At 42.8% G+C, this 22,525-nt stretch overlaps 1 protein-coding gene across 5 annotated transcripts in view; it reads left to right on the top strand.

Annotated features, from left to right (window-relative positions):
• Nucleotides 1–22,525, top strand: part of FSTL4 (follistatin like 4) — a 382,047-nt gene that overhangs the window by 336,909 nt on the left and 22,613 nt on the right. For all 5 annotated transcript variants that reach the window (XM_026858115.1, XM_026858117.1, XM_026858113.1 and 2 more), the window contains exons 7-8: nucleotides 2,231–2,397; nucleotides 15,301–15,421. In XM_026858115.1, coding sequence (XP_026713916.1) covers nucleotides 2,231–2,397; nucleotides 15,301–15,421 — 288 coding nt within the window. The remainder of the gene's footprint in view (nucleotides 1–2,230; nucleotides 2,398–15,300; nucleotides 15,422–22,525) is intronic.

Genomic DNA, 22,525 nt, shown 5'->3' with positions numbered 1-22,525 from the left:
TGGGCTGGTGTCGGTGGCCCTGAGTTGCCACATCGCTGATCTCCTCCAGCAGGGGCCCGAGGGCGATGTGATTTAATGCTGTATCAGCATTTCCTGGCTTTGCCGCTAACCTGCTCCGTGACCTTGGGTGGGGAACGTTCTCCTTCCCAATCTTCTTCCATCTCCCCATTTGCATTTTAAGGCTTCGGGTGCAGCAGCTGCTTGATGGTCTTGACTGGTCAAACATTCCTGGTTTTGACCAACCATATATCAAAACTACAGCTCTCATTTCTTTAAAACAGCTTGTACTCTTCCTGAAACAGCGCTGGGAATATTAAGTGGGAGGACGACAGACACGACAGGCAGTGCCGTACTGAGCTTTGCAGCCCTAAGTCAGCCTCAGATCCACAGCGGTGAATGCAATTCGTGGCACGTTCAGTTAACTTCCCGCTTAGGTGGAAGGAGAAGGAAGAGAAGGGATGCAGAGCTGTTTGGGTGCTGCTGCACAAGCAGGTCTGGCAGAGTCTTCCCAGTCAGCTGCTAGACTGGTGCACTGAAGTGAGTCCTTCCAGGCTTCCCAAGGCTACTGAATATATTAGTGAACAGATTTAACAGATTTACTACTCAGGAGATGTTAAGGCACTTTTTCCATTAGAGGGTGTGTGAAGAGGTGGAAAGTGATGCTCGCAAAAGTAGATACTAGGGGGGGTTATTTTTATTCCGTGCATTTCCATAGTGCAAGCCCCATAAACGAGTGTGAGATTTTCCCACCAAAGCTGTTAACTTTTAAGGCAAAAATCACATCTTAAGCTGTGAACTGACACGATAAAAAATGAGCGTTGGGTTTCGCTGAAAGTTAGCGCTTTCTTCGGAGGGCTGGAAGAAAGTGCTCGAAGCATTTAGATCTTACCAACGGAGATCTACTGTAAGTGCTCCGCAGATCTTGTGCGGGTTGTAACGACAGAGATGAGGAGGAGAAGCAGGATGGAGAGTAATTTTGACAGCTGATGGGAGGGAGTAGCCTGACCCCATGCACCATTTTATAGTGTCAGCATTGCTGCATGTGGTTTTTCCCAAAGCACGTGGCCTTGGGTTGAGGCGGTGTGGGTCTCTGATCCCTGTTTTACCAGTGGACATGAGGAAGGAGGGACCTTGGGGCAAGAGGAGGGTGTTTCGTTCCCCAATCCAAGTTTCTGATTCTGCTGCAGCAATTTAACACCAAAGCGTTCATCTCAATGGGCCATTCATTACCTTGAAAAACCACTTTTCAGCATTTATATGCAATATAGTTTCAAAGCTTTCTTCTTGCAGAGTCTGTGAGTTGAGAGCAAGCAAAAACCATCATGTGAATGGTAAAATTGTAAACGCAACAGCTTTGACAATGTGGCCTGATTGCCCTGTTGCTGTCTCACTGCTGCTGGAATGCTTAATAATGCCAGTCTGAGCCCACGGTAATTCTGGTATCGAATGTCTTGCCTGTCTGTGTGGCCACACGTGACAAAATAAGCAGACATGTCTTGCGAGCACTGGCCAGAAGGAAAGGGTGGGACGTGGTGTGGTTTCAGAGAGATGTCGGTGTGGTTTTCAGTAAAGCCTGCTGCCTCAGGTGTTTCTTTTGGTTGTACATGTAAGTCAGAATAACTGAGGTTTTTTTTAATTTAAATAAAATATGAGAAAGCTTCTCACTCCTTGGTTAGAAGAACATCTGTATCTCAGATGCCGTATGTGGCTGCATTCGGTAAAGGAGTTCTTGTGATTTGAGCAATTTAAAACTGGGTTTATTAATATTTCAGTCACAACAGGCTTGCCTTAATTCTGCTTTTTCAAGGAGGCAACCCGACTCATTCTTGTCACTCCAAAGGACCTTGGCCAGGCTCTTCTAGAGAAACAAACCCAGGCAGCCTGAAGCAGGAGAGCCTTTGCTTGTCCCCAAGTTGCTGAGTGCTTTGTAGACTTGGCGATCGCAGCCAGACTTGCCAGAGGACCCATCTTAGTGCCCTAATGCTGCAGCTACCGCTGGGCGCCTCGGGAAAATGATGCAGCAAGTTCCATTGTGGCAGATTCAACTCCTATGTCTCTTGCTTGGCTTTATTGTTTAGGGGTTTTTTTTTATAGCATAGATAATGCATCTCCTTACCAGAATCCTTCAAAGTTATTCCTGGACTGAGGAAGAAGGAAGGCAGAGGGGGGAGAAGGGGAACCGCTTCCCTTTGTAGGATTTGGGTTTACTCCTGTCTCGTTGCTTTTGCAGAGGTGGTTCAGCTGAGCCTGCCGGAGGACCAGAAGATCAGTGTCACCACCATCACGGTTGGCCTGAGCACGGTTCTGACGTGCGGCATCCGCGGGGCGCTGCGCCCTCCCATCATCTGGAAGCGCAACGGCATCATCCTCAACTTCCTCGACTTGGAGGACATCAACGTAAGTCCTGAATTATTCTTGTTGTTTTCTTTTTAGGGCATTGAATACGACTTCATTTAACAGATGATAGTTTTAAGGGAACAAGTTTTATCTTGTTATTATTATGGAAAACTGGAAGGTGGCGTGATATTTTGGTTTTATGTGAATGTCTCAGGAATAAAAGCAAAGTAACATATATGCAACTGAGAGCAGGGTTACTTGGAATACGTTATGACGAAATTAAAGCTCAGTGCTGTAATAACCCAGCACATAAATAGCACCGGTTCTTGTTGCTCATTCAGTTTGGTGCAACCTGTGGTCCATGAACATCAGCCCTGGAAGCCCAGGGGAGAGCAACTCCAGAGACGATCAGCTCCTCAGGGATCTCTTTCCTAGTACAAAGGAACAAGTTCATCGAGAGCGTGAAGCAATACCTTTGTGGTTGGCAGTGAAACCTCTTCTCTGTCTAAATCAAATAATACGTTTTTATCGCTGTTCCTCCTGTTGCCTTTCAGGCCATTCTTGTCTCTCATTCCTCGGCTACTATTTCCGATGAGCGGTTTGAAATATGGGATTATTCAGCAGGGTGTGGCAATACCCTCCCAGGAAGGAAGATGGATCTCTTTTAATTCGCAGTGCTGGTCTGATGTGTGAGTCATAGTTTGTAGTAAAGACAATGCCTGAATAATGGCATAAACTTACTCATTTATTTAATAACATTTAATTACGGAGAGAGTGGAAGGTACTGTACAAAAAATATGGTCTGTATTTCATTTCTCTTTGCATTAAAGTACACACTAAATCAGGTTTTATTTTAATTACACTACAGCAAGAGTTGATTTATATTTTTGTTCAGCTCTTGTTAATTTGATAACCACTCAGTTCGGAGTTGTTACATTCAGTACTGTAGCTCCCTAAATTGTTGTGTATCCAGGATGACTGAAACGTGAAAAATCTTTGTTTTACTCTTCTGCATTAATACACAAAAATTTCAGCAGACAGGACAGAAATACGCACTGCAACTCAGTACATCAGTTGTTGACTCTACCTTAGTCAGAAAATCATCTGCACTTTGTTGAGGTAATTACTGCGTGCGCAGACTCAGTAATTACAACCACCTAAACATTCTTTTCTTTTTCATCAAAGTGAGTATTACCCTTTTAAAACGCATTTCTTGTCACCGTTTGGAGCATGACACCAAAATGCAACCCGAAACCAGCAAACATCCCGCTGCAGGATTGGCCCAGGACGATGCCGGAACCGTGACGAGGGCACGCAGCATCACACAGCCAGCCCGAAGCCAGCGTGCCTGACAAGATTTTTTTACAGACATCTGTCAGCACCAGGGTTAGAATAACAACTTTTGGGTCTCTGGCCCTAAAAATATAGGGAAACCCGCCATGCCGTGCTGCGCAAAGTCCGGCGTTGCCTGCTGTGGGGGGAGCGGGGCAGAGCCCTGCAGGGGGTTGACCTGGCAGCTTCCTGCCTGTACCACCTCCTGCAAATAGTCTTCAGATCAGATCTATTCCTTGACACAGATTAAGTTTAGGAAAGATGACACACACTGCCAGTGTGCTCAGTCTAATCCGTAGTGAGCAAATTCAACAACTTTGTGTGACCAGAGTTTAGAAGGAGCATTTTCTTTTGGCAGTTTTATTCACTAGGTAGATCTGAGATGTGGTTTTAGGCTCAGTTTTGGTGGCCTCAGGATTGATCTGGGGTTAGAAGCACGGTTCAGCTGTTCTGAAATCTTATTTCCACGCACTGTAGAGGCTCAAGAGCAGTCTCAAAATTATTTGGCCAAAAAGAATCAAAATTCTGGGTATTCGTCTTACCTTTAGCTTATGATCACATTAATCTTAAAAGATTAAAGTTCATGTGTGAACTGGACATGAAATGACAGTCCAGGAGTTGGAGTAGAAACACATCCTTGAAGGATAAATAGCATGTGGTTCTGAGGCTTCATTTGCAACATCTACTATTTTAAATAGAATTTTGAGGAGTGCATTTTCAGGCTGAAATGCCAGTTCCTCCCTAATTTAACGCTGGCCCAAGTGAATTTCTGCTTTTCTTACGATCAATTCTCTTTCTCATTAGATGTTAAGAGGAGTTACACCCTTGCACATAAACTGACGGGTTGCTGAATGCTTCAACACCTCCTCAGTCAATACCATGTGATAGAGCAGGATGAAAATAATCACTTTTTGATCTGTTTGAACCAGTATATCAGTGAGAAACTATATCAAAGGAGCACTCTGAGATTCTTACAAGGAGGAAAACCAGGATTTCCGCCTCAATTTTAATGTTTCACCTGTCAGTTTATGACCTCTATCACCTTGTCATATAACACCTGCTACTGGCGTGCATCAACTTTTTTTTTTTAATCTAATAAACACCTCCACACCTTTTTCATCTTTAATTAAACTGTAAAGGGTTTTTTTTATGTTTTGTATATAGCAGTGCCATCTGTATACTGATCTGATGACTTGAGGTGACATAATTTGGGATTACCATCTTTTATTTTCCCTCCTTCACTATGAGCAGTCTGTAGGACTCCTGACCTGAGCTGTGTCCCCTCTCTGGCTACCTGCACGTCCAAAACACTTGTTCATAGCAGGGACGAGGAGATGGTCCTTCAGCTGGTAAATCCAGACTTTTTATTTAGATTAATCACAAGTTTAAAAAGTCCTGTACTTGTGGAACATAAGCCACATTCATCTGCAGTGTGAACACACTTGTGTTTGGGGTTGATACTCGCTTGTAGCATGGAACTGGCATCAACATTTGTTTTGAGGTTTGCAATGTGAAAATCCATGCAGCATGGGTTGGGGTGGGTGGCAGCTCCAGCCTTCCGTGGGTGCAGAAACTCACATTAAACAATAATCTATTTAAAGACATTGACAGCCAGAAAGTAAAGGCACTGTGCTTCTTAATATACTTGAAGTCAGTTAATTAAATTACTTTGGTTTTCTTTTAGTACGCCTCAAGCAGAAACTCGATTGCATTTCTGCTTTTCACAATAAGGTTAGCAATTTGGCTAATTGGAAGTGCAACAGGAGATTAATTGTACCTTTTTAACTTCAAGAAAATCCTCCCTGCTCCTGGCACAGTGGTAATCACGTACAAACCTACGGGATATTCACACACTTGGAAAAATCCTCGTATTATATTTCAATTAAACTCTTCCTCTTCTAAATGCTAATTCAAGAAATCAGATGAAAATAGAAGCCCAACTGTTGTAAAAACACAGTCCTTCCAGCTAGGTGTGAGAGCAGCGCAGGAGAGGCACCACTGGAAAGTCCTTCATGGCTTTATTCTCTCCAGATTCGTGACAAACGGGATGTGAGAAGGGTGTCTGTGTTCCAGATTAATGCTAGAAGTGACAAAGATGGTCAACAAAAAAAACCTAGATAATCCTAAATTTGTACAGAACTGAAAGGTTGAAGATTACTGTAAAGCCTCGTTGTCTGAGTGCATCACTTGAATCATTTTTATGTGGTGTCTTGATTGGCAACAAAATATTAATAATTTTTCATAGCTCTCTTTAATCAGAAGCTTTCATAAGCAACATTGTAATAATAGCCTTGTCCTGTTTGTGAAGAACTCTCTTAATGAGTTGTCACATCGCTGTTGCAAAAGAGCTGTCTTAATGGTATGTGTAATTAAACAATTTTTCTTGTAAACATTTAAGATTGCTTTTAGCATAAAAATATTATTTATCCATAAATTACCCATCCATATTATTTATCCATTAGAAGTCGCTTTGCAGCTCTACTTTAAAAAAAAGTCACATCAACTTTTTTTCATGCAGAAAACTATAATGGAGCTGAAACTGATAAGATTGTGATAACTATAAATTGATTTCTGACTACAAATAGTGAAGTGGTTAAAATGTGTCATCTTTCAAAATAATATACTTTTGCCCCCTAGGAACAAGCAGTTTGTTTTCCCAAATACTTGATTATGAAAGCATTCGTCAATTTGAAAATATAATAAACTCCTCATGGAGTCAGATGTATTTATACAATATTTATAGGATATTGTTTCACATGATTTGACATTATCTCCAGAGAAACATACGTAAATTTATAAACAAAATTTACAAACAAAAGTTATTCCTTCAGAGGCATGGTGAAAGAGTATTACAAGTGAGAATGAAGAGACTATTACTGTAAGAACCAGACGTTACGGAATACAGGTAGGTAAGAATTCAGTGAATTGCCAGTTGTCATGCAGGTAGCTAGAACATAAATTCATGAGTGTTTTTCATTATTGATTTCATATTAATCTGTGCCCTTTAACCCAAATCTGCATTAGGTCATTAGTTCAAAAAGAAGCTTTTTCGTAACAGATCGTTGAAATACGGGTTTCCTCATTTCTGCTGATGCCAGGTCGGGTGGCATGTCCTTGCTCTCCCAGAAAAATCCCATCCAGGGACAAGTGCAAGACCCCAGAGTCGAGTCTGACAGGGTGGGAAGCATACCGGGGAATTAAAGGCAGGCCAGTGAGAGTGCTTTGCAGCTACTTTATGACTCGTCTTTCTCCTTGTTTGATGAAAAATCAATAATTGCCCTTAAAGAGCATGCTCCCAGGAGTTAAGGAAATGCAGCGCATCGTTTGTTCACTGTTGTCACTGGTACGGATCGACCGGCTGATCTTGCACAAAGAGGAGTGGCCAGTATGAATTCCACGTGCCAAATTCCCGAAGGAGTCTTGAATGTTCCTGTCCGACGTCCTGCGCTGTCTTATGGCCTCAGGGTGTCACGCGGGCTGAAGGGCAGAGGGGCTGGAGCTGTGGTGAGACACGTCTGGGGAGAGGCTGTTTGGCACAAGGACCACGTCCCCCATTCGGAAATGACCGAGCGGCAGCTGATGGGAGCGTGGCAGCCTGTCCTGCTAATGCTCGTCCAGTTCCCAAGGCTCTGCTGCTGTTGCCTCCCGTCAGGAGAAGGAAACTCGACTGGAGAGACCTCTGCTCCACCCTCGGCCTCTCTTGCCTTTGATAAGGCCACGTGAGGAAAGTCTGGGGTTCGCTGCTGAGGTTCCTGTTATCGCCCAGGACTCTGGAGGCACCTGGGATACTTGGGCTGAGCTCAGAGGTGTGAGTCCCGCTTGGAGGAAAAGGAGTGATTCTCTTCTCCAAACAGGTTTTCCTCCTCCCCATACAAATCTGTGCGCCTTACTCCGGCTGAATCCAAGCCTGCCTCCATCTCTGCCCACCAAACCTCTGCCGGGTCCACGGTGCAGGGAGCGTGTGGAAGTGGCAGAGGTGAATCTGGGGGGGCACAGCCCCCTTCCTAAATCGATTGCCCATATTGCACATCTTCCCCTGCACCCGGAAAGATTCACCTCCGTGTCTGTCTCATGGCTCTTACAAGATCTGTGCCTGATAACACATTTCCTCTATATTCATGTACATGTCCATTTTCCACGTATAATATTTGAAACCCAAAGCAAATGGCCAACCCTTAAAGCACAAGTCACTGGGACTAGGTTTCTCATTAAAACAGCCTGTATGAAGGCAATATATCCCTGTTGATGTTTTTAATGTAGTTTCACCGTTAAATAATAAAAAGATCATGTGTGCATAACCCCACTTAGTACCCTGCTAATAGAAATTGGGCCATTAAAATGATCAAACCCTGTGTCATCCGAGATGCTGCAGTAATGCAGTGATGGGAGTAAATTACAGGAAGTTGCGTGTTTAGAGCCAAGTTGTTTCTCTTTCTAATCAAAGTTTGAGAAATTGCACAGCGGTTATAGTATCTTAGAGCTTCGCAGGCTCTAAAGCAGAGGTTAAGTGGAAAATTAATACTTGCAGTATTGTCAGAAGCTACAGTCTTTGCTTTGCTATAATGAAGATCACGGAACTCCTATCCACTTGTGCCTTCACTGGAATAACTCGTTTCTGGGTCACAGACCAAAAGTTTGTAGGTGATTATTGAAAATGCAAAAATATCTTCATGGAGACAGTAGAGTTGTTCACCTGGTCCTAAATAGCCGGTGGAGTATAAGGCTTCACCTTCCTAAGCAGCCCGTTTTTGTGGAGGAGGGTGTTACTCTGGGGTGGTTTTGTTTTGATTGCATTTTTTAGAGGCGTACAGGGCACATACCTTGTGAAATCTTTGAGAAACCCAAGATGTTAGCTGCAACTCCTGCAGATGAACTGCATGTACTCGGTCTGGGTGTTGTAGCAGAAAAGCAGAACTCTGAATGCAGCATGAATCTTCTAAAAATGAGCGAGAAGAAAGGAGTGAGCCCATCTGCTGTGAAGTATTAAGGTAACTAGACTGGCACGCTTTAAAAAAATACATTAGAAAAAAAAATTGAGAACGGGATTAATTAGGACTCTGAAATCAGCTGTGCTCTCCCCTGCCTGCTCCGACTGTTGCGAGTGATAATTGAATTACGGACCAAAATCCGTGAACCCCAGTTATCTGCCTCTGTACTGTAGGGAGGAAGTTGAAGTTTATGAATACAATTTCCTCCTAAGATTGGTACTTCCCTGTTCAGTCATGGTCTTTGCATTTCTCTGAAATGTCCAGTAGATCCAATTAATAGAAACATTTCACTAAATCCCTGGTGTGCTAAGTCCTTCCTTCCAACAGCTCCGGCAGGAAGACCTACCATTGATTTTCCTCATTGTATTGTCTCTGAGTTTCTCAGGATATAAAAGTCACCCATTTTTATCTATATTATAATTGCACAACTATCTAAAAAGTTCATTTCCATATGTTCAAGCTGAAAACTTTTTTGGCTCACCAGCAAAGTCTTATGTTGTGCTAAATTCTTTGAGCAGAGAAAAGATAAATTAATACGCCGTCAGGCTGTGTTTGCAATAGTTTTCTGGCATTTGCTTAAGGCTGAATTTTTCTCCATGTAAATTACTAAAGTGATAGCATGTGTAAAACCGAGAACAAATAATATTAATGAAGCATAAGTTCTCGGCTTGTCTCTGGAAATGAATTATTAAAAGCACCAAAGAAAGTGATTTAAGAGCCCATGACTAATTTAGTTTTTATTATTTTTATATGAATCACTCATGAATCTATTGTAAAAAAGATCAGGGACATTTGATTAGTGAGGAGAAATCATTTTCAAAGTGATAGCCATTGTTGTAGATTTTGCGTAATAATAATCTCATTAAACGCTTGGGTACATTTTGTTTTAAAATCCTGTAAACATTATCAGAGAGAGATTTCTAGGACTCTGAGGATCGGGCAAGCTTTTTGAACACGAACTAGTTAGTACATTTTCATTGCCGTGCTGGTTACTGTGAACTTACGATGGTGGTTTTCTTCATCTAGTGGAAAATCAGTGACACCAGCTTAGCCCCAGTGCTGGGACTGGTTTTGTTGGTAGGCACTGAAACCACATGGGGAAGGCTCCCAACTTCCCTGGGCTTGGCAGAATGACCTGAAAGGGAAAGGTCTAAAAATAAGCAAATTAGTAGTAGTAGTAGTCGTAGTAGTAGTAGTAGTAGTATTGTTGTTGTTGTTGTTGTAGGTGGTGGTGGTGAAAGGTCTAAAAGTGACGCAAATAATAATAATATTATTATTGTAGTAGTAGTTGTAGTTGTTGTAGTTGTTGTTGTTGTTATTATTTAGGAAGAAATCCCATCAACTGCTGGGATTCTCCTAAGAGAAGAAACTACTCGGGGAGCTCCATTCCCTCTGTCGTTAGCTGTGGACTCTTTTAAGTCAGCATGGTGAGGGGGTATTGACTGTCTTTGGGACTCGCCCCCAGTGTATATTAGGAACATTCAATACCCAATGGGGGGATTTAAAAATCACTATTTAAATTTAAAATGACATGGGCTGGGCAGTGGCTGCTGCCCGTGGTCCGTGCTGCGGTGAGATGCGTGCCAGCGTTGCCGATAGCTGGGGAGATCTGTCTGCTTTTGTGTCGCTGGGACTTGGTTTTCTCTTTCTTCTTCCTATTTATAGCTACAAGGGAAGTATTTCTTCCCTCAAGTAACTGGAAGTTATCCTAAAAAATAATAAGCCTGAATCTACTCTGTGCTAATTCCTCTTGAAACTTCCTGGAAAACAAGAAACTTTGCCAAAATTTTCAAGGGCTTTAAGCGTGTTCCCGTTTTGTGTTGGAACAACCCCAAGATGTGTTAGAAAGCTTCATGAAAAAGCATCTGAAACGGGCAAAAAAAGGCGGGTGGGCCGTGCCCTGCGCCCCCTGGCATCGCCACCGCCTCGGCAGCCCCAGGTTAACGTGGGCTCCCCCTCCACCGGCTGCGTCCCGGGGTGTCAGAGCCGGAGATTTGTGGCATTACAATCACATATTGGATTTCACTTGAGACAGAATGTGAACGAGATTTACAAGCAATATGCAATGTTTTACACATTTCTAAGCGTGGTGTCTCCGAGCCGCGGCAGATTGCATGACCAGGGAATGCATTAGAAGGGAGGAATGGGATAAATAAATATGAAAAATCTTCTGTTTGGAGAGACCGATGCCTTGGGTAATCAGTAGTGATGGAAAGGAAATACAATACAAAAGAAAAAAATACATATCCATTTTCCAGAATCTGCTTTGTTATTCTTTGAAATTGACTGTGTGCGGTAGCAGCTTTTTTTTATATTATTATTATTTTTTAGATTACTGAGCTGTTATCAATTTAAAATGCAGGGTGGTGCATTTTTTTAATCTTGAAAAGTTAAAACATATTCTGAGGTCACTTAATCAGTCCTTTATTTGAAGGGGAACTGCACGACTTAAAGGAAGCTCATGAAGGACAGAGAACTTTTTGTGTGAAAAAGGGAGACAGACCGATGGAGAAGTCAGTTTATCATCTGCCACTAGTCAGTCTTATCAGTTATGAGAAATTATAAGCATAGCTTGCTGAATTATTTTGTTTTACCAGAACACGTAACATTATTTTATAATGAAATTCATAAAATAGAGGTGATGAACATCCTATCTTTATCTGGCTGCTTTGATGCAAGACTCATCAGCTTGTGGGGTTAGATTGGTTTTTGCCTCTATTTTCATCACTCTGTTTCTTCCTCTTGACCAGAAAATTCACCTTCGGTGGTAAACGAGGAAAATCATGTCTCAGAAGTTACTATTTTGCATTTCTCACGGTTGCCTAGCCCTTTTGGGGGAATGATACATAAAAATGTCTTTTCAGTTCACCGTTGGGCCTTACTGGGGTGCTGTAGGGGGGTGCTGAGACTCCTGGAAGCCCTGTGATCCTCTGCTTTACGGGTGGGATGGGTTTAGGGAGAGAAGAATTACGTTGCATCAGTTTTATAGATGTTTATGGTTCCCTCTGGCTGCTTTCAGGCTTGTGGTGACTTGGAAACCTGGCTTTGCAAGCGAAAGCCATCTGAAAAAGAGGCAAAGCGCATGAAATATTTCCTCTGCCTTTTTTCCAGCGTGACTTCTTCCTATTCCCTCTGCCCACCCCATGCTCTCCCCTGCCAGTTCTCCCAGCAAGCTTACGGGCGCGTGTTTGGACGGAGGGATGGAGCTCAGAACCTGAGCCTCTACAAATGTTTTGTGCTAAGCAGTTTCTTGAGAACTTTTGTTCAAAGCGCTCCCACTTGCCCGATACACGTTTCTGAGCAGCAAAAAAAAAGTCTTTCTTGGCTTGCAGTTCCTTCTCAGCCTGATAAAATAGTGCGCTGCACTATGGTGTTACACCCTGCCGAGGACGGCTCCCCAGTGAACCCAACCAGCAGCAGAGCATTCCGTCAGGGTTAACTTACACCCCGGGTACCACGGTGGCAGGAGATGGACCAGAGCAGCTCCTGTGAGCTCCCAGTTCAGTGCAGGGGGGTAGGAATTAGCCCAGATACCAGGGGTGCCCACTGCCTGCCTAGGCCAGCTTGCCGCTGGGCTGCAGGACGCCTGCCTGGGGTGAGGTGTAAAGTTGGAAGCCGTTAAGGAATCAAAGACTCATCATTTCCTAATACTCTAGGGCTTGGGTTTTTACAGCACTTGCAAATACACCCTTATAAAATACACACAAAAAAACCTGCTTGGGCATAAGAACGCATGCAGATATATAAAATGTAACTGTGAAATCCTAATGCACTAATTATATCCAGAGGGAAACACAAGGAGAAACCATGAGCTGCAGTAAACACGCAGAAAAAGTCATTAATTTCTTAGAGAATTCAGCATTCTCTTTTTAGCAGCAAAAAGTTCAGTACTGAACCTAAATTCCATAACCACCTTTTCCTTCACGTGTCTAAGACTGGTCATTCTTAACGACATTGTAGTCTTACGTGAATTTACTCGGGGCGTGTGCAAGTTTTAATATAAGACAGATAATTTCCCTCTATGCCTGACATAAATGATGTGATGTTAATCTAAATCATCTTTTGATGACATTCTTTAAGTGCTAGAAGCCACAAAATAAGTTTTTAAAAGCCATAAACCATGCTTTAACCGATATAGGCTTCTCTTTACAAGAGAAATGCATTTGGAGAGGAAGAGAATAATACTGTAATCTTGCATCAGTTTGTTTTTGCAAGAGTCTTTACTTATATTAATACATTTGTATGCATTGGAAAAAACAGTTCGTCCATAAAAAGACAATTACAGAGCACAAACCAAGCGTTCATAATATTTTTTTTTTTTCTGAGATATCTTAAAAGAAGCAACATACTTAGAAGATTTTACTGTCCTGTTTTTTCCACAACGCCTTATAAATCATTCCACAAAAGTAGCCGTCCCGCTTTTATTGATCGAAACTCAATTTGAGTTGCTTTGGGATTAACTTTAAAAGCTGTTATTAAGTCCCCTCCACTGCAAGCGTTTTCTCTATGTCATGCAAATATCATTTCAGCAGGGTTGATATCTTTTCTATTTGCAGTTACTCATGCATCTTCGCTCTCTGGCAGGAGAGATCTAGCTGACCAGAAAACAGGCAAACGCCTGAAGTGGGAATTTTTGAGTAGATATTTGTAATAATGTAACTGGGTAGCTTAACCAGCTTATCCCACAGTGTAGATGCCAAATCTGCCTGACGCCCACAGTGGCAGTAATATCGGAGATGCTTTTCGTTACAAATAATGAATTTCAGGATCATCTGTGGATTTATCCTGTATAATTGTTCGTACATTTGCGCATTGGGGCAGCACATGCCTCAGGGTGGCAGAGAGCAGAAACCAGGGTGGTTATATCTGTGCCCGCTCAGGTCAAGGTCTGTGCTTTGGGAAGAGTTGTTGTCCTGCCTGTAAACTCTGTGGTTTCGAAATACAGAAAACGAGGCAAGTTCCCAAACTTCCCTTCCCCTGGCCAGTGCTGGCCTGCCACTGAGAGGAGAAGCATGAAGACATTTCTCTGGTGCCAGACAGAAGTTATTGGAGAAGATTGGAGAGCCAGCACAAGTAGTGCCAGATCAGTGCTCTACTGCAAGAGATGGGCTGCTTTGTACTTTGCTTTAAGGGTGCCAGCTGGCATTGCAAGTCTGCCTCAGAATCGCAGCTTTCTTCGAAAAATGCTCGCGAGTGTCATGACTGGAAAGGAAAGCTTCAAACTGTGAAGCAGATGCACCCTGAAGAGGCAAGAAGTGTGAGAATCAAGGAGCCCCAAATGGTTCTGGTTTAGCGAGTGGCCCATCTGAACATGAAACAACTCTTGGCTCGTCATTTCTGAGCCGCTGGCAGGGGCCCTGGCAGGCACAGCATGGCTGAGGATGCTTCCTGGGGGCGTTGGACCTGCCAGCGGCGTGGTCAGCACCTCTGTGCACGGATTCCCTTCCTTCATCACAAAGACACGGGAACCCAAGCTCTTGACCCCCCCCCCAACCAGAAGAGCGAACTTGCATTCCTCTTTTTTATGCCGTTTTATGCTGGTGGCTGCGCTGCACGGGGTGGCAGCAGGCAGGACGCTCTGTAGGGGCTTTCCCCATGCACCCCTTGCCTGCAGGCTGGCTTTCCACCTACGTGATGGAAATTTGAAAGAAAAGTCCTTGGGTTTTCACAAGCAAAACCACCCCTCGGCACTCACCCTGTTGTGCTGGGTTTGTGCCACCCTGATTCTGAGTTTAATTTTGTCAGGCTTTCGCGGTGAGGTTCTGCAAAGAGTTTAGTTTAGCGTGCTTCATGCAGGGAGCTAATTAAAGAAAAATCCTTCTTTAAGCTCAGGAACTGGTTTTAAATGTATCCTTCTGGGTTTGCGTAGAAGTACAAACATTCCGGAGCTGCAAAGTCTGAACGTTAATGGAGTAACAAGAGAAGCTGCTTCGTATACCCATCAGCGCTGTGGTTCTAACTATAATTTGAAATAAATTCCTAAGCAGGGCACTTGTACAACATATTCAAGTGCCAAAACCTCTCTACTAACTCATATTCTCCCCATCTATAATCAGAAATTGAAGTAATGCAAAAGCAGATCTAGGAAGATGAAGGGGATAAAGAAAGATACTTGTCAAGCGGTTGCAGATCAAAACAAGTTTGTTGGAGAAAATGTGTTTTGTCTCCTTCCTTGTCTTCTGCCTAGGATATTGTCTGAGATAAGTGACTAACAGTTTCAGTTCTTTCTCATCAAGTCTCAAGGTTACAGTGCATTTTCTAAGTACCAGCATAGATAAAGGAAACCTTAACCCACCCAGAAGTTAGCATTTTATGCATCTGAGGTTAACGGGTAGATATTAAATTCCCCATAAATTAAACAGCTGGAGATTGCCATCTTTTTTATGTGCAAAGAGCACCTTGTTAGCAACCAGCACAAAAGTTCATGTTCTCAGATGAGTTACTTTGCCTTACTCTTAAATTGCCACTCATTTTCTCCCTGCATATTGATTTATGAACTTTAAAACTTGCTGCTCAAAATTCAAGCTGTGTTCCCAAGCTGCGGTGCTATCAAAACCACTGAACAGGTAGTCTCCCTTCATGCAGTGGTTAAAATATTTTTACTAAGTAATAAGGCACCTTTCCTGTCTTTTGTTCCATGCAGGATTTTGGAGAAGATGATTCCCTCTACATCACCAAGGTAACAACTATTCACATGGGCAATTACACCTGTCATGCCTACGGCTACGAAGAGCTGTATCAGACCCACATCCTTCAGGTGAATGGTTAGTAAATGGCATCTATGACAATCCATGAAAACATTCCTGTAAGCAAAGTTGCCCGTTAATCTCCTCCGCGCAGGGACGTGAAGAGCCACGCGCCAAATTGTCTGTGTGGGAGCGTGAACGCGGCTCGGGGTTTGCTCGCTCCTGCTATCGCACAGGCAATCAAAAGAGAGGCACCAAGGGAGGACGGGTATAATTACCTGGGCTTCGGCAGGTATCCTGACTGCTAAACAAGCTGTCAATAACATTTCCATAGAGTTAAGAGCGATGTTTCAAAGCATCTCTTAGACTAATGACTACTTTTGACAACAGAAGGGTTGCTTCAATAAATCCTTCCTCCAGAAAAATCATTTGTGTTGCACAAAATAGCCCAGGATGTTTAAATAAAGACAGCACAGTGTTTCCAAAACTAGCTATCGGACTCCCCAGCTATCTATCAGATTATTACCAGGTTGTAGGCAGCTTGGTTCGCTCAGGGCTATTTACCTTGGCTAAAGATCTGGCCCACTGGGTTGCAAAATGAGGGCAAACCATTTTACAGGTGAGAGAATCACACGGGCCATATTCCAGAATTCTCGTTCCCCTCCGTCCCCTGGACCACATTTACACCTGGTGGAACTTATATTCGGGTATTTGCTCTCTTTCTTCTGACCTCAAACTCGGTCAGTCGGATTTAGTTTAAAATTAACATTAGCTTCAACTGGCATTTCATCGGGGGAGTGGCCCATGGAGTATTCACCTCCCAGCAGCAAAATCAGTGTCCAGCTTTAAAACCTGTGATTACATGGGCTAATGTGAGCAACGTTACCTGCAGAATAGGAGACAGGGCAACCCGTTGCTCACTATGGGTAAATTCAGACATACTCTGGTATGAAAGTATTTTGTTTTACAGAAAAAAAATCAGTTACTTTATTACAGGGGATAGTTTATAAGGAAAATTAATATTTAGTTCTTTCTCTAGGTGTGTGCAGACCTCTACAAAGGAGAGCTTTCAGCTGGTGAGAGCAGATAGCTACACACAGGTTAATAGAGAGAGGCAGACACAGAGAGAAACAATAAAAAAGAGATATTTATGCACTTTAAGCAGTGCCATGGTGGATGCGGGGTTTGGGTTTGACTGCAGCTCAGGTCTTCTGGACACGTGTAAGTGCTCCCCACCCACAGCGAGTACCTGGAGGAGAGCACGAAGCATCCAGTTGATTTGAATGAGAACTGACTTAATGTTTCTACATAATAATTTGTCATCTTTTGAGATAGTAAACTGTAAAGGCTCAGCAATGTGGATAACTAGATTGTGCATGCTGCAGCTGGGAAAATAGGTTTCCTTCCTCAAAGTGCTATTTGTTTGATGAATGGCAGTTGAAAGAAAAGCGAGCTAACAACTTAATCCCGTGTATATTATGTGATATATTATGAGGCCTGAATGGAGTTTAGTTGGCAGACAACAATGTAGACTTTATCATCACTGAGAATATAAGGCCCAAAGGCTTTGAAACTAAAACCAGAATGAGAGGAAAGCTAGATGGAGCGTGGGGAGGGGTCGATTCGTTTTGTACTCATGCCTGCCACTTAGATTTAACTTGTGGTTGAAAGATCCCATTTTCTTTTTAAATGGAAGTTTCACACCACAGCTGCGTGTGGTTTTTCTTACTACTGGAAGAACACTGTTATACAAGAAAAAAACACTGGCTTTTTAATGTTGCTATATAGTCACTAAATACTGAAAAAAAAATGCTGTGCATTCTGGTATCAACCCAGGCTTGCTAGAAGACAGTGCAGGGTCTAGAAATCTTTGTCTTGCAGCATCTGATATTTCCACGTGAGCCATTAGGCTTTCGCAAAGCCGGGTTTTTGCAGTTCTTGACGTGGCTGGCTGGCTGCCCACATCACTGAATTACCTCCTGTTCTGCCTGCGTCGTGGCTTCCTTCAGCAACTGATGTTGGGGCAACAGCACCGATGACAGGACAGTGTTGCTTACTTTCAGATGCATGGTGGGGTTCCCAGGCAGAGCCCTGCTCAGGAAATCCTTCTTGGTTTTTAGTAACTTAAAAGACAAATTGAGGAATTTCTCTTGACAGGAGTAGGGAGAAGAAACTGAGCCGAGCTGAATTGAGTGAAGATGCTGAGAATCTAAGTATAGTTGATGGGCTCTGTTCAGCACTGGGGATTGTCTCTGTCTGTCTGTATCAAACTAAAAACTCCATCTTCAACACAGGAGGTTTTTTGTTGCTTCTCTGTATTGGACTAAAACAGTAAGAGAATGTGACAGAACCAAGTCAGCCAGAACTCAGGTGTATCTGCTCGCCCGTCTCCTCCCGGGAGGGACTGATACACGTTTAACATCAAAAATACAGGGTTTTTTTTTATTCTATGAAAGCTGTCGGGTTTTGTTTTTTTCTTTTTAATAGAGAAAACTCCAAGTTTCTCTATTGGGAAAGGGTAAAGAAAGAAGAACCAGCTGGAAGTAAAAGCATTTATCCTCAAGCCTTCCCTAGCTCACTGTCTGTACAGGAAGCTGCCAACTTTTAGACTGCATTTCAGTTAATTCAGTGTTTTTCGGAGCTGCAGTCTCTCTTCCAGTGTCCTTTGATCGTTTTTGTACCACCTGGGCTCTAGCTTACTGTTCCCACTGAGTCCCATCAGTCCAGCTTACAAAATATTTCCCTTTGATTGCCTTTTTGTCCTTAAAAGAATCTGCTCCTAGTTGTGTGCACCCTCTTCATATGCTTTTATCCAGCATATTCTCTTTATCTTACTTTCTCCTTTGTCTCTTTTTAGATTATAAGAGTGGCTTGTAGCAGCTCAGTGATGAGGTGATACAGGAAATTAAGAAATAAAAGCTTAAATAGAAAGCTTAGAGCCCAATTTTGACAAAAATTAAAAGTTTCTGGGATTCAGAGTTGAATGTCTCAAAGACTAATCAAATTTATCAAAAGTTTACCTGCAGAACGCCTTGCTTTCATCCCAGTATATTGTCACGGGTGTTTCTTTTCTTGCCCAAGGAAGGTGAGTTTGATTCATTGCAGTCAGAGCCCGCTGGAGGACAGGCAAGCTCTTGGTCGGGGCTGGCCAGCAGCATCCTCACCAATCCTGTTGTGCCTGGGCCACTCAACCCCGCCACACGCGTGCTGGGCCACCAAACGCCGTCCCGTGTGGCAGCCGGGTCAGGATCTCACAAATAACACGGGCAGAGCCAGATGCTCATTTTGAGTTGCAGAGGTGAAAATCCTGTTAGGCAGAAAATATGAAGCCAACCAGATGAATGCCCCCAGCCCGCTGGCTCGCATCTTCCGGGCAAGAAGCGTGAAGCACAGGTGTGAAACGCAGCCTACGTGTGACATTTGGTGTGGTGGGTTTGGGTTGAGCTCATCGATCCTCGGATTCACAGCAGCGGTAAAGTTTTAAGTCAGTTTATTTATACAGTGCGCTGAAAGGCAGCACAAAGTTTTAAGAATGAAAAATTCATCTTGCGTGCTGGTATCTTTGATCAGGAGAAGCCAAGAACAGTAGGAAAATTATGTTCTCTGCTACGTATGGATATTGCTTGGGAAATGTGTACAGCATACACTAACTGTAGGGAGGAAAAGCAATCTATCACTTTCAAGAGGAAAAAGAGTTGCTGAGGATAAAGAATCTCATAAAATTGTAATCAACTATGAAAATTGATAGTTTGCAAATCAAGAGACTGCTGAGTGTAGGGCATCATTTTCCTTGGTCCTTGCACTCCGGAAAACATCAGCATAAATCAGAATATTGTATTCCTTGAAAACAGTTTTAAAAAGCCATTCAATCCTCAGCCCAATTATAAGGGTCCAATAGGACAATTTTTCCAGTAACAGAGAGATGTTTTAAACACGGATGTTTTGTTAATGTGCCTTTTCGAAAGAAAACATATAATGCTGCAAACTCCTTTCAAACCATAAATGGGAAGATTAAAACATGTCAAGTAAATGATTAATCTCTTAATTATTATTAAGCCCTGGAGTATATAGGTCCTGTAGTAGCAGTGTATGTCTTTGGGGGCTTGATACTGCCATCTGTGCTCATCATGTGCTTTATCACCTGAGCTGTTTTACTGTAATGAATTGGTCTGCTCACAAGTAAGGTCCTACTCAGTATGCAGCAGTAGGCAATCTACCCAATCTCGTACTTGTTTGAATGCCTCTTTTTTCCTACTTTGCTTAAGATAATAGCATTTTTATATTGCCCTTGGCTGCAGACACGGTAATGGTTAGCAATGATATATATTCACCAAGGGAAATAGCAAAGGATAATCCATATATTCCAAAGTCTGGAGCTGAAGTCTTTGCAAGTTTAAAGTAAAATGTGCTTACTTGGAATGTATTAATTTGTAGCAAGGACAATAAAAATGCATTCTGCAGTTTGCTGTTATCACAAGGCAGTTGCATGCAATAATTTACCTGTGCAATGAATTATGTAAGACAAGGGAGAAGAAATAAAAAGTTCAAAAACGGAAGGAGCAGGAAAATGATAAGAGAGCAGGAATGGAGGTGCAACACATATTTTTGTAGGTGAAAACAAGTCGTTTCCTTATTAATCACTCTTGTAAAGACACCTTGCTATAATTTCAAGTTGAGCTAATTTTCATGCAGAACACTGATTCAGCGTCTGGGACCCCTGAGTTACTTTCTGCAGTATAAATCTGTTGTGTTTTCAGCTCTGCAGGTAAAATATGTGGATTACTCACATGCAGACTAACGTGGTTTGAGGAAAAAAAAAAAACCTGAGAGATGCAAGTAACCTCTGCTTTGGGAAGGAGTGCCCAGTTTCTGGGGAGCATGGTCCTTGTGGCAGTTGTTGGGAGTGCTGACACGAGTGCCCGCATGAAGGGGAAAGCCTAAAGCAAAGAAAATATGTTTTGAGAGCATTAAAAAGGTGATGCCTGGGATGGGTTCTATCTCTAAGAGCTGGTGGGTGAGAAAACACTGGGCTTGGAGTAAAACTGCTCTGGTGCCTTTGGCAAGTTGGGATGTGCCCGGGAAGGGCTCGAGCCTGGCTGGGGGTCTCTCTCACCTGGAGCCCAGCAGGCAGTATCCTGGCGGAGCAGAGCTCGGCACGGGGCACAGGACCTCGCAGGCTTTGCTCCAGAGCTGGTTTCCACGTAACTAGCTGCAAGCGTGGGCACACGGGTCTGTCTGCTCGAGCCTGGCACAGGCAGAGCCCCGGGCAGAGTGGGCCAGCGTTGCTCGTGGACTGGGAGAGGCAGGTTGTACCATCTGGAGAATGGGGAAGGTACCTGGGGACACTGAGTACTGTCAGTTGACTTCGGCAGGATTTGGGCATCTTACCTCCTTGGGTGTTGTAAGTCTTTTCCTATGCATTTGTAGGAGACAAACCACCTCTCGTCTATGAGTCTGAATAAATCAGGTAGGCTTCCAGTGGACCTCAGTTCCTAAATCATTTTGATCTAAAAATGTTGCTAGTAGCAAGCAAATCATAGGTGAGACGAGCATTGAGTGCAGGACCTTCATAAAATTCTGTCAAAGTGGACCAAAATTACTGTCTTTATCCTATCACGCCTAGAGACACTGAGTCAGAGAAATTTAAATTCATTTTCTGAGGTACAAATGGAATGAGAAGCTCCTGACTTTCAGTCTTATTCCCCTGAATTGCTTGGGCACTGTCTCTTAAATAAAACACGGGGATGGCTCTGACAGCTGCCAGCCATTTCCAACAGCAGATCACTTCCCCTGCTCGCCTTCCTCTTGGTCAAACACCTCCTCAAGTCAGGAGGAGCTGCAACCTGCAACCCTGACAGTAACGGGGGGAAGAGAATATAAAAAAACCTGATAAACGTTTTTATTTAGGATTTGAAAAGTCAGTTTAATAAGACAAACCTTGTCTTTTTGGCAACCTCCTGATTAAAAAGCTCTTGGCTGGTGTTTTACTCACTGCTCTGCGACTTGCAACACGTTTTCTTTTCTTCCCAAGGAAATAGAAGACAGGAGAAAGCCCACACATCCAGTGCAGAGGTGAAGTTTAAAGCCATTCCTTTGCTCAAAATCCCCCTTTTTTTTTTTTGTCTCTCCAGTTGCCCCTAGGCATTTCCTCTCAGATTACACTCAAACAATCTCTCGCTTTTAAAGCTATAAAAAACAAGTAGACTTGAGGGCTTTCTGTCGGGGCTAATTTCCTTCCAAGCTGATGACTCAGCTCTGGTTAATACTTGGCAGCTGGTAGGTAAGACAGAAGTAAAATATATCTCTCTCTGGTAAGGCCCATAAAAAAATAGAAATAGAAAGATGGGAAGTGTATGCTAGTGAATGTAATTATTGAAACTATCCCCATATGGATATATAGACACCTAGCAAGCTGCAAACATAGATTTCATTTTATTCTAAAGCAACGGTTAAGACAATTTAATTTTGCCGGTCCTGGAGCCTAATGATGGACTATATAAAAACACGGCATTGATTTAGGTACCTTAAGCCAGTGATTTCCCCTAGACGTTTGTTATTAACTCATTCAGGCTCTCTTAAAAAAAAAAAAAAAAATTAAAAAACCACAAATTTTCCTCAATCCTCCACTAGCACCAGCTCATTTTCCTTGAGGAAGATGTTGGGTTGTGACATACCACATCCACGTTTGACTCTGACCGTGGTTGGACACCTTTCCAAAATTACATCATGAGTCCCAAAATCTCCTAATCTGGTAGAAAAATTGACTGCTTGATTATGAAACCCAGCAGCCCATGGCCACCCTTCAGGTACCATCAGCCACGATCATGGCACATCCTCACGTTTCCTTTTATTGTGTCCCTTGAGGTGAAAGGAAGGAGCGCCCCACTGATATTTTTCACTGATGTTTCAAATTCTCTTTAAAGTATGTGAGTAAATTGTTAAGAAATAGTTAATGGGTGATATTAAGCCTTTTTGGTTTGAGCAATGAAGGCAACATGATTGAAAATCAATGAACTTGTCTGAAATTGTAATATAATTAGTAGTTCTGCCAATTGAGTATATTAGATAGTTCAGAGGGGCCTTCCTTAAACAAGGTAAGTCACGTTTTGAAAACCTCTCAGAAAAAAAAAAAAAAAAAAGGGAAGTAATTTATAAATGCTTTATTTGTTCAGAATAACAGGC

The sequence above is a fragment of the Athene cunicularia genome (genome assembly GCF_003259725.1).
Source record: "Athene cunicularia isolate RWA chromosome 13 unlocalized genomic scaffold, athCun1 chr13_part1, whole genome shotgun sequence".
NCBI classification, from domain to species: domain Eukaryota; kingdom Metazoa; phylum Chordata; class Aves; order Strigiformes; family Strigidae; genus Athene; species Athene cunicularia.
The sequence above is the reverse complement of the archived record's forward strand: the minus strand, read 5'-3'. Positions and strand labels throughout refer to the sequence as shown.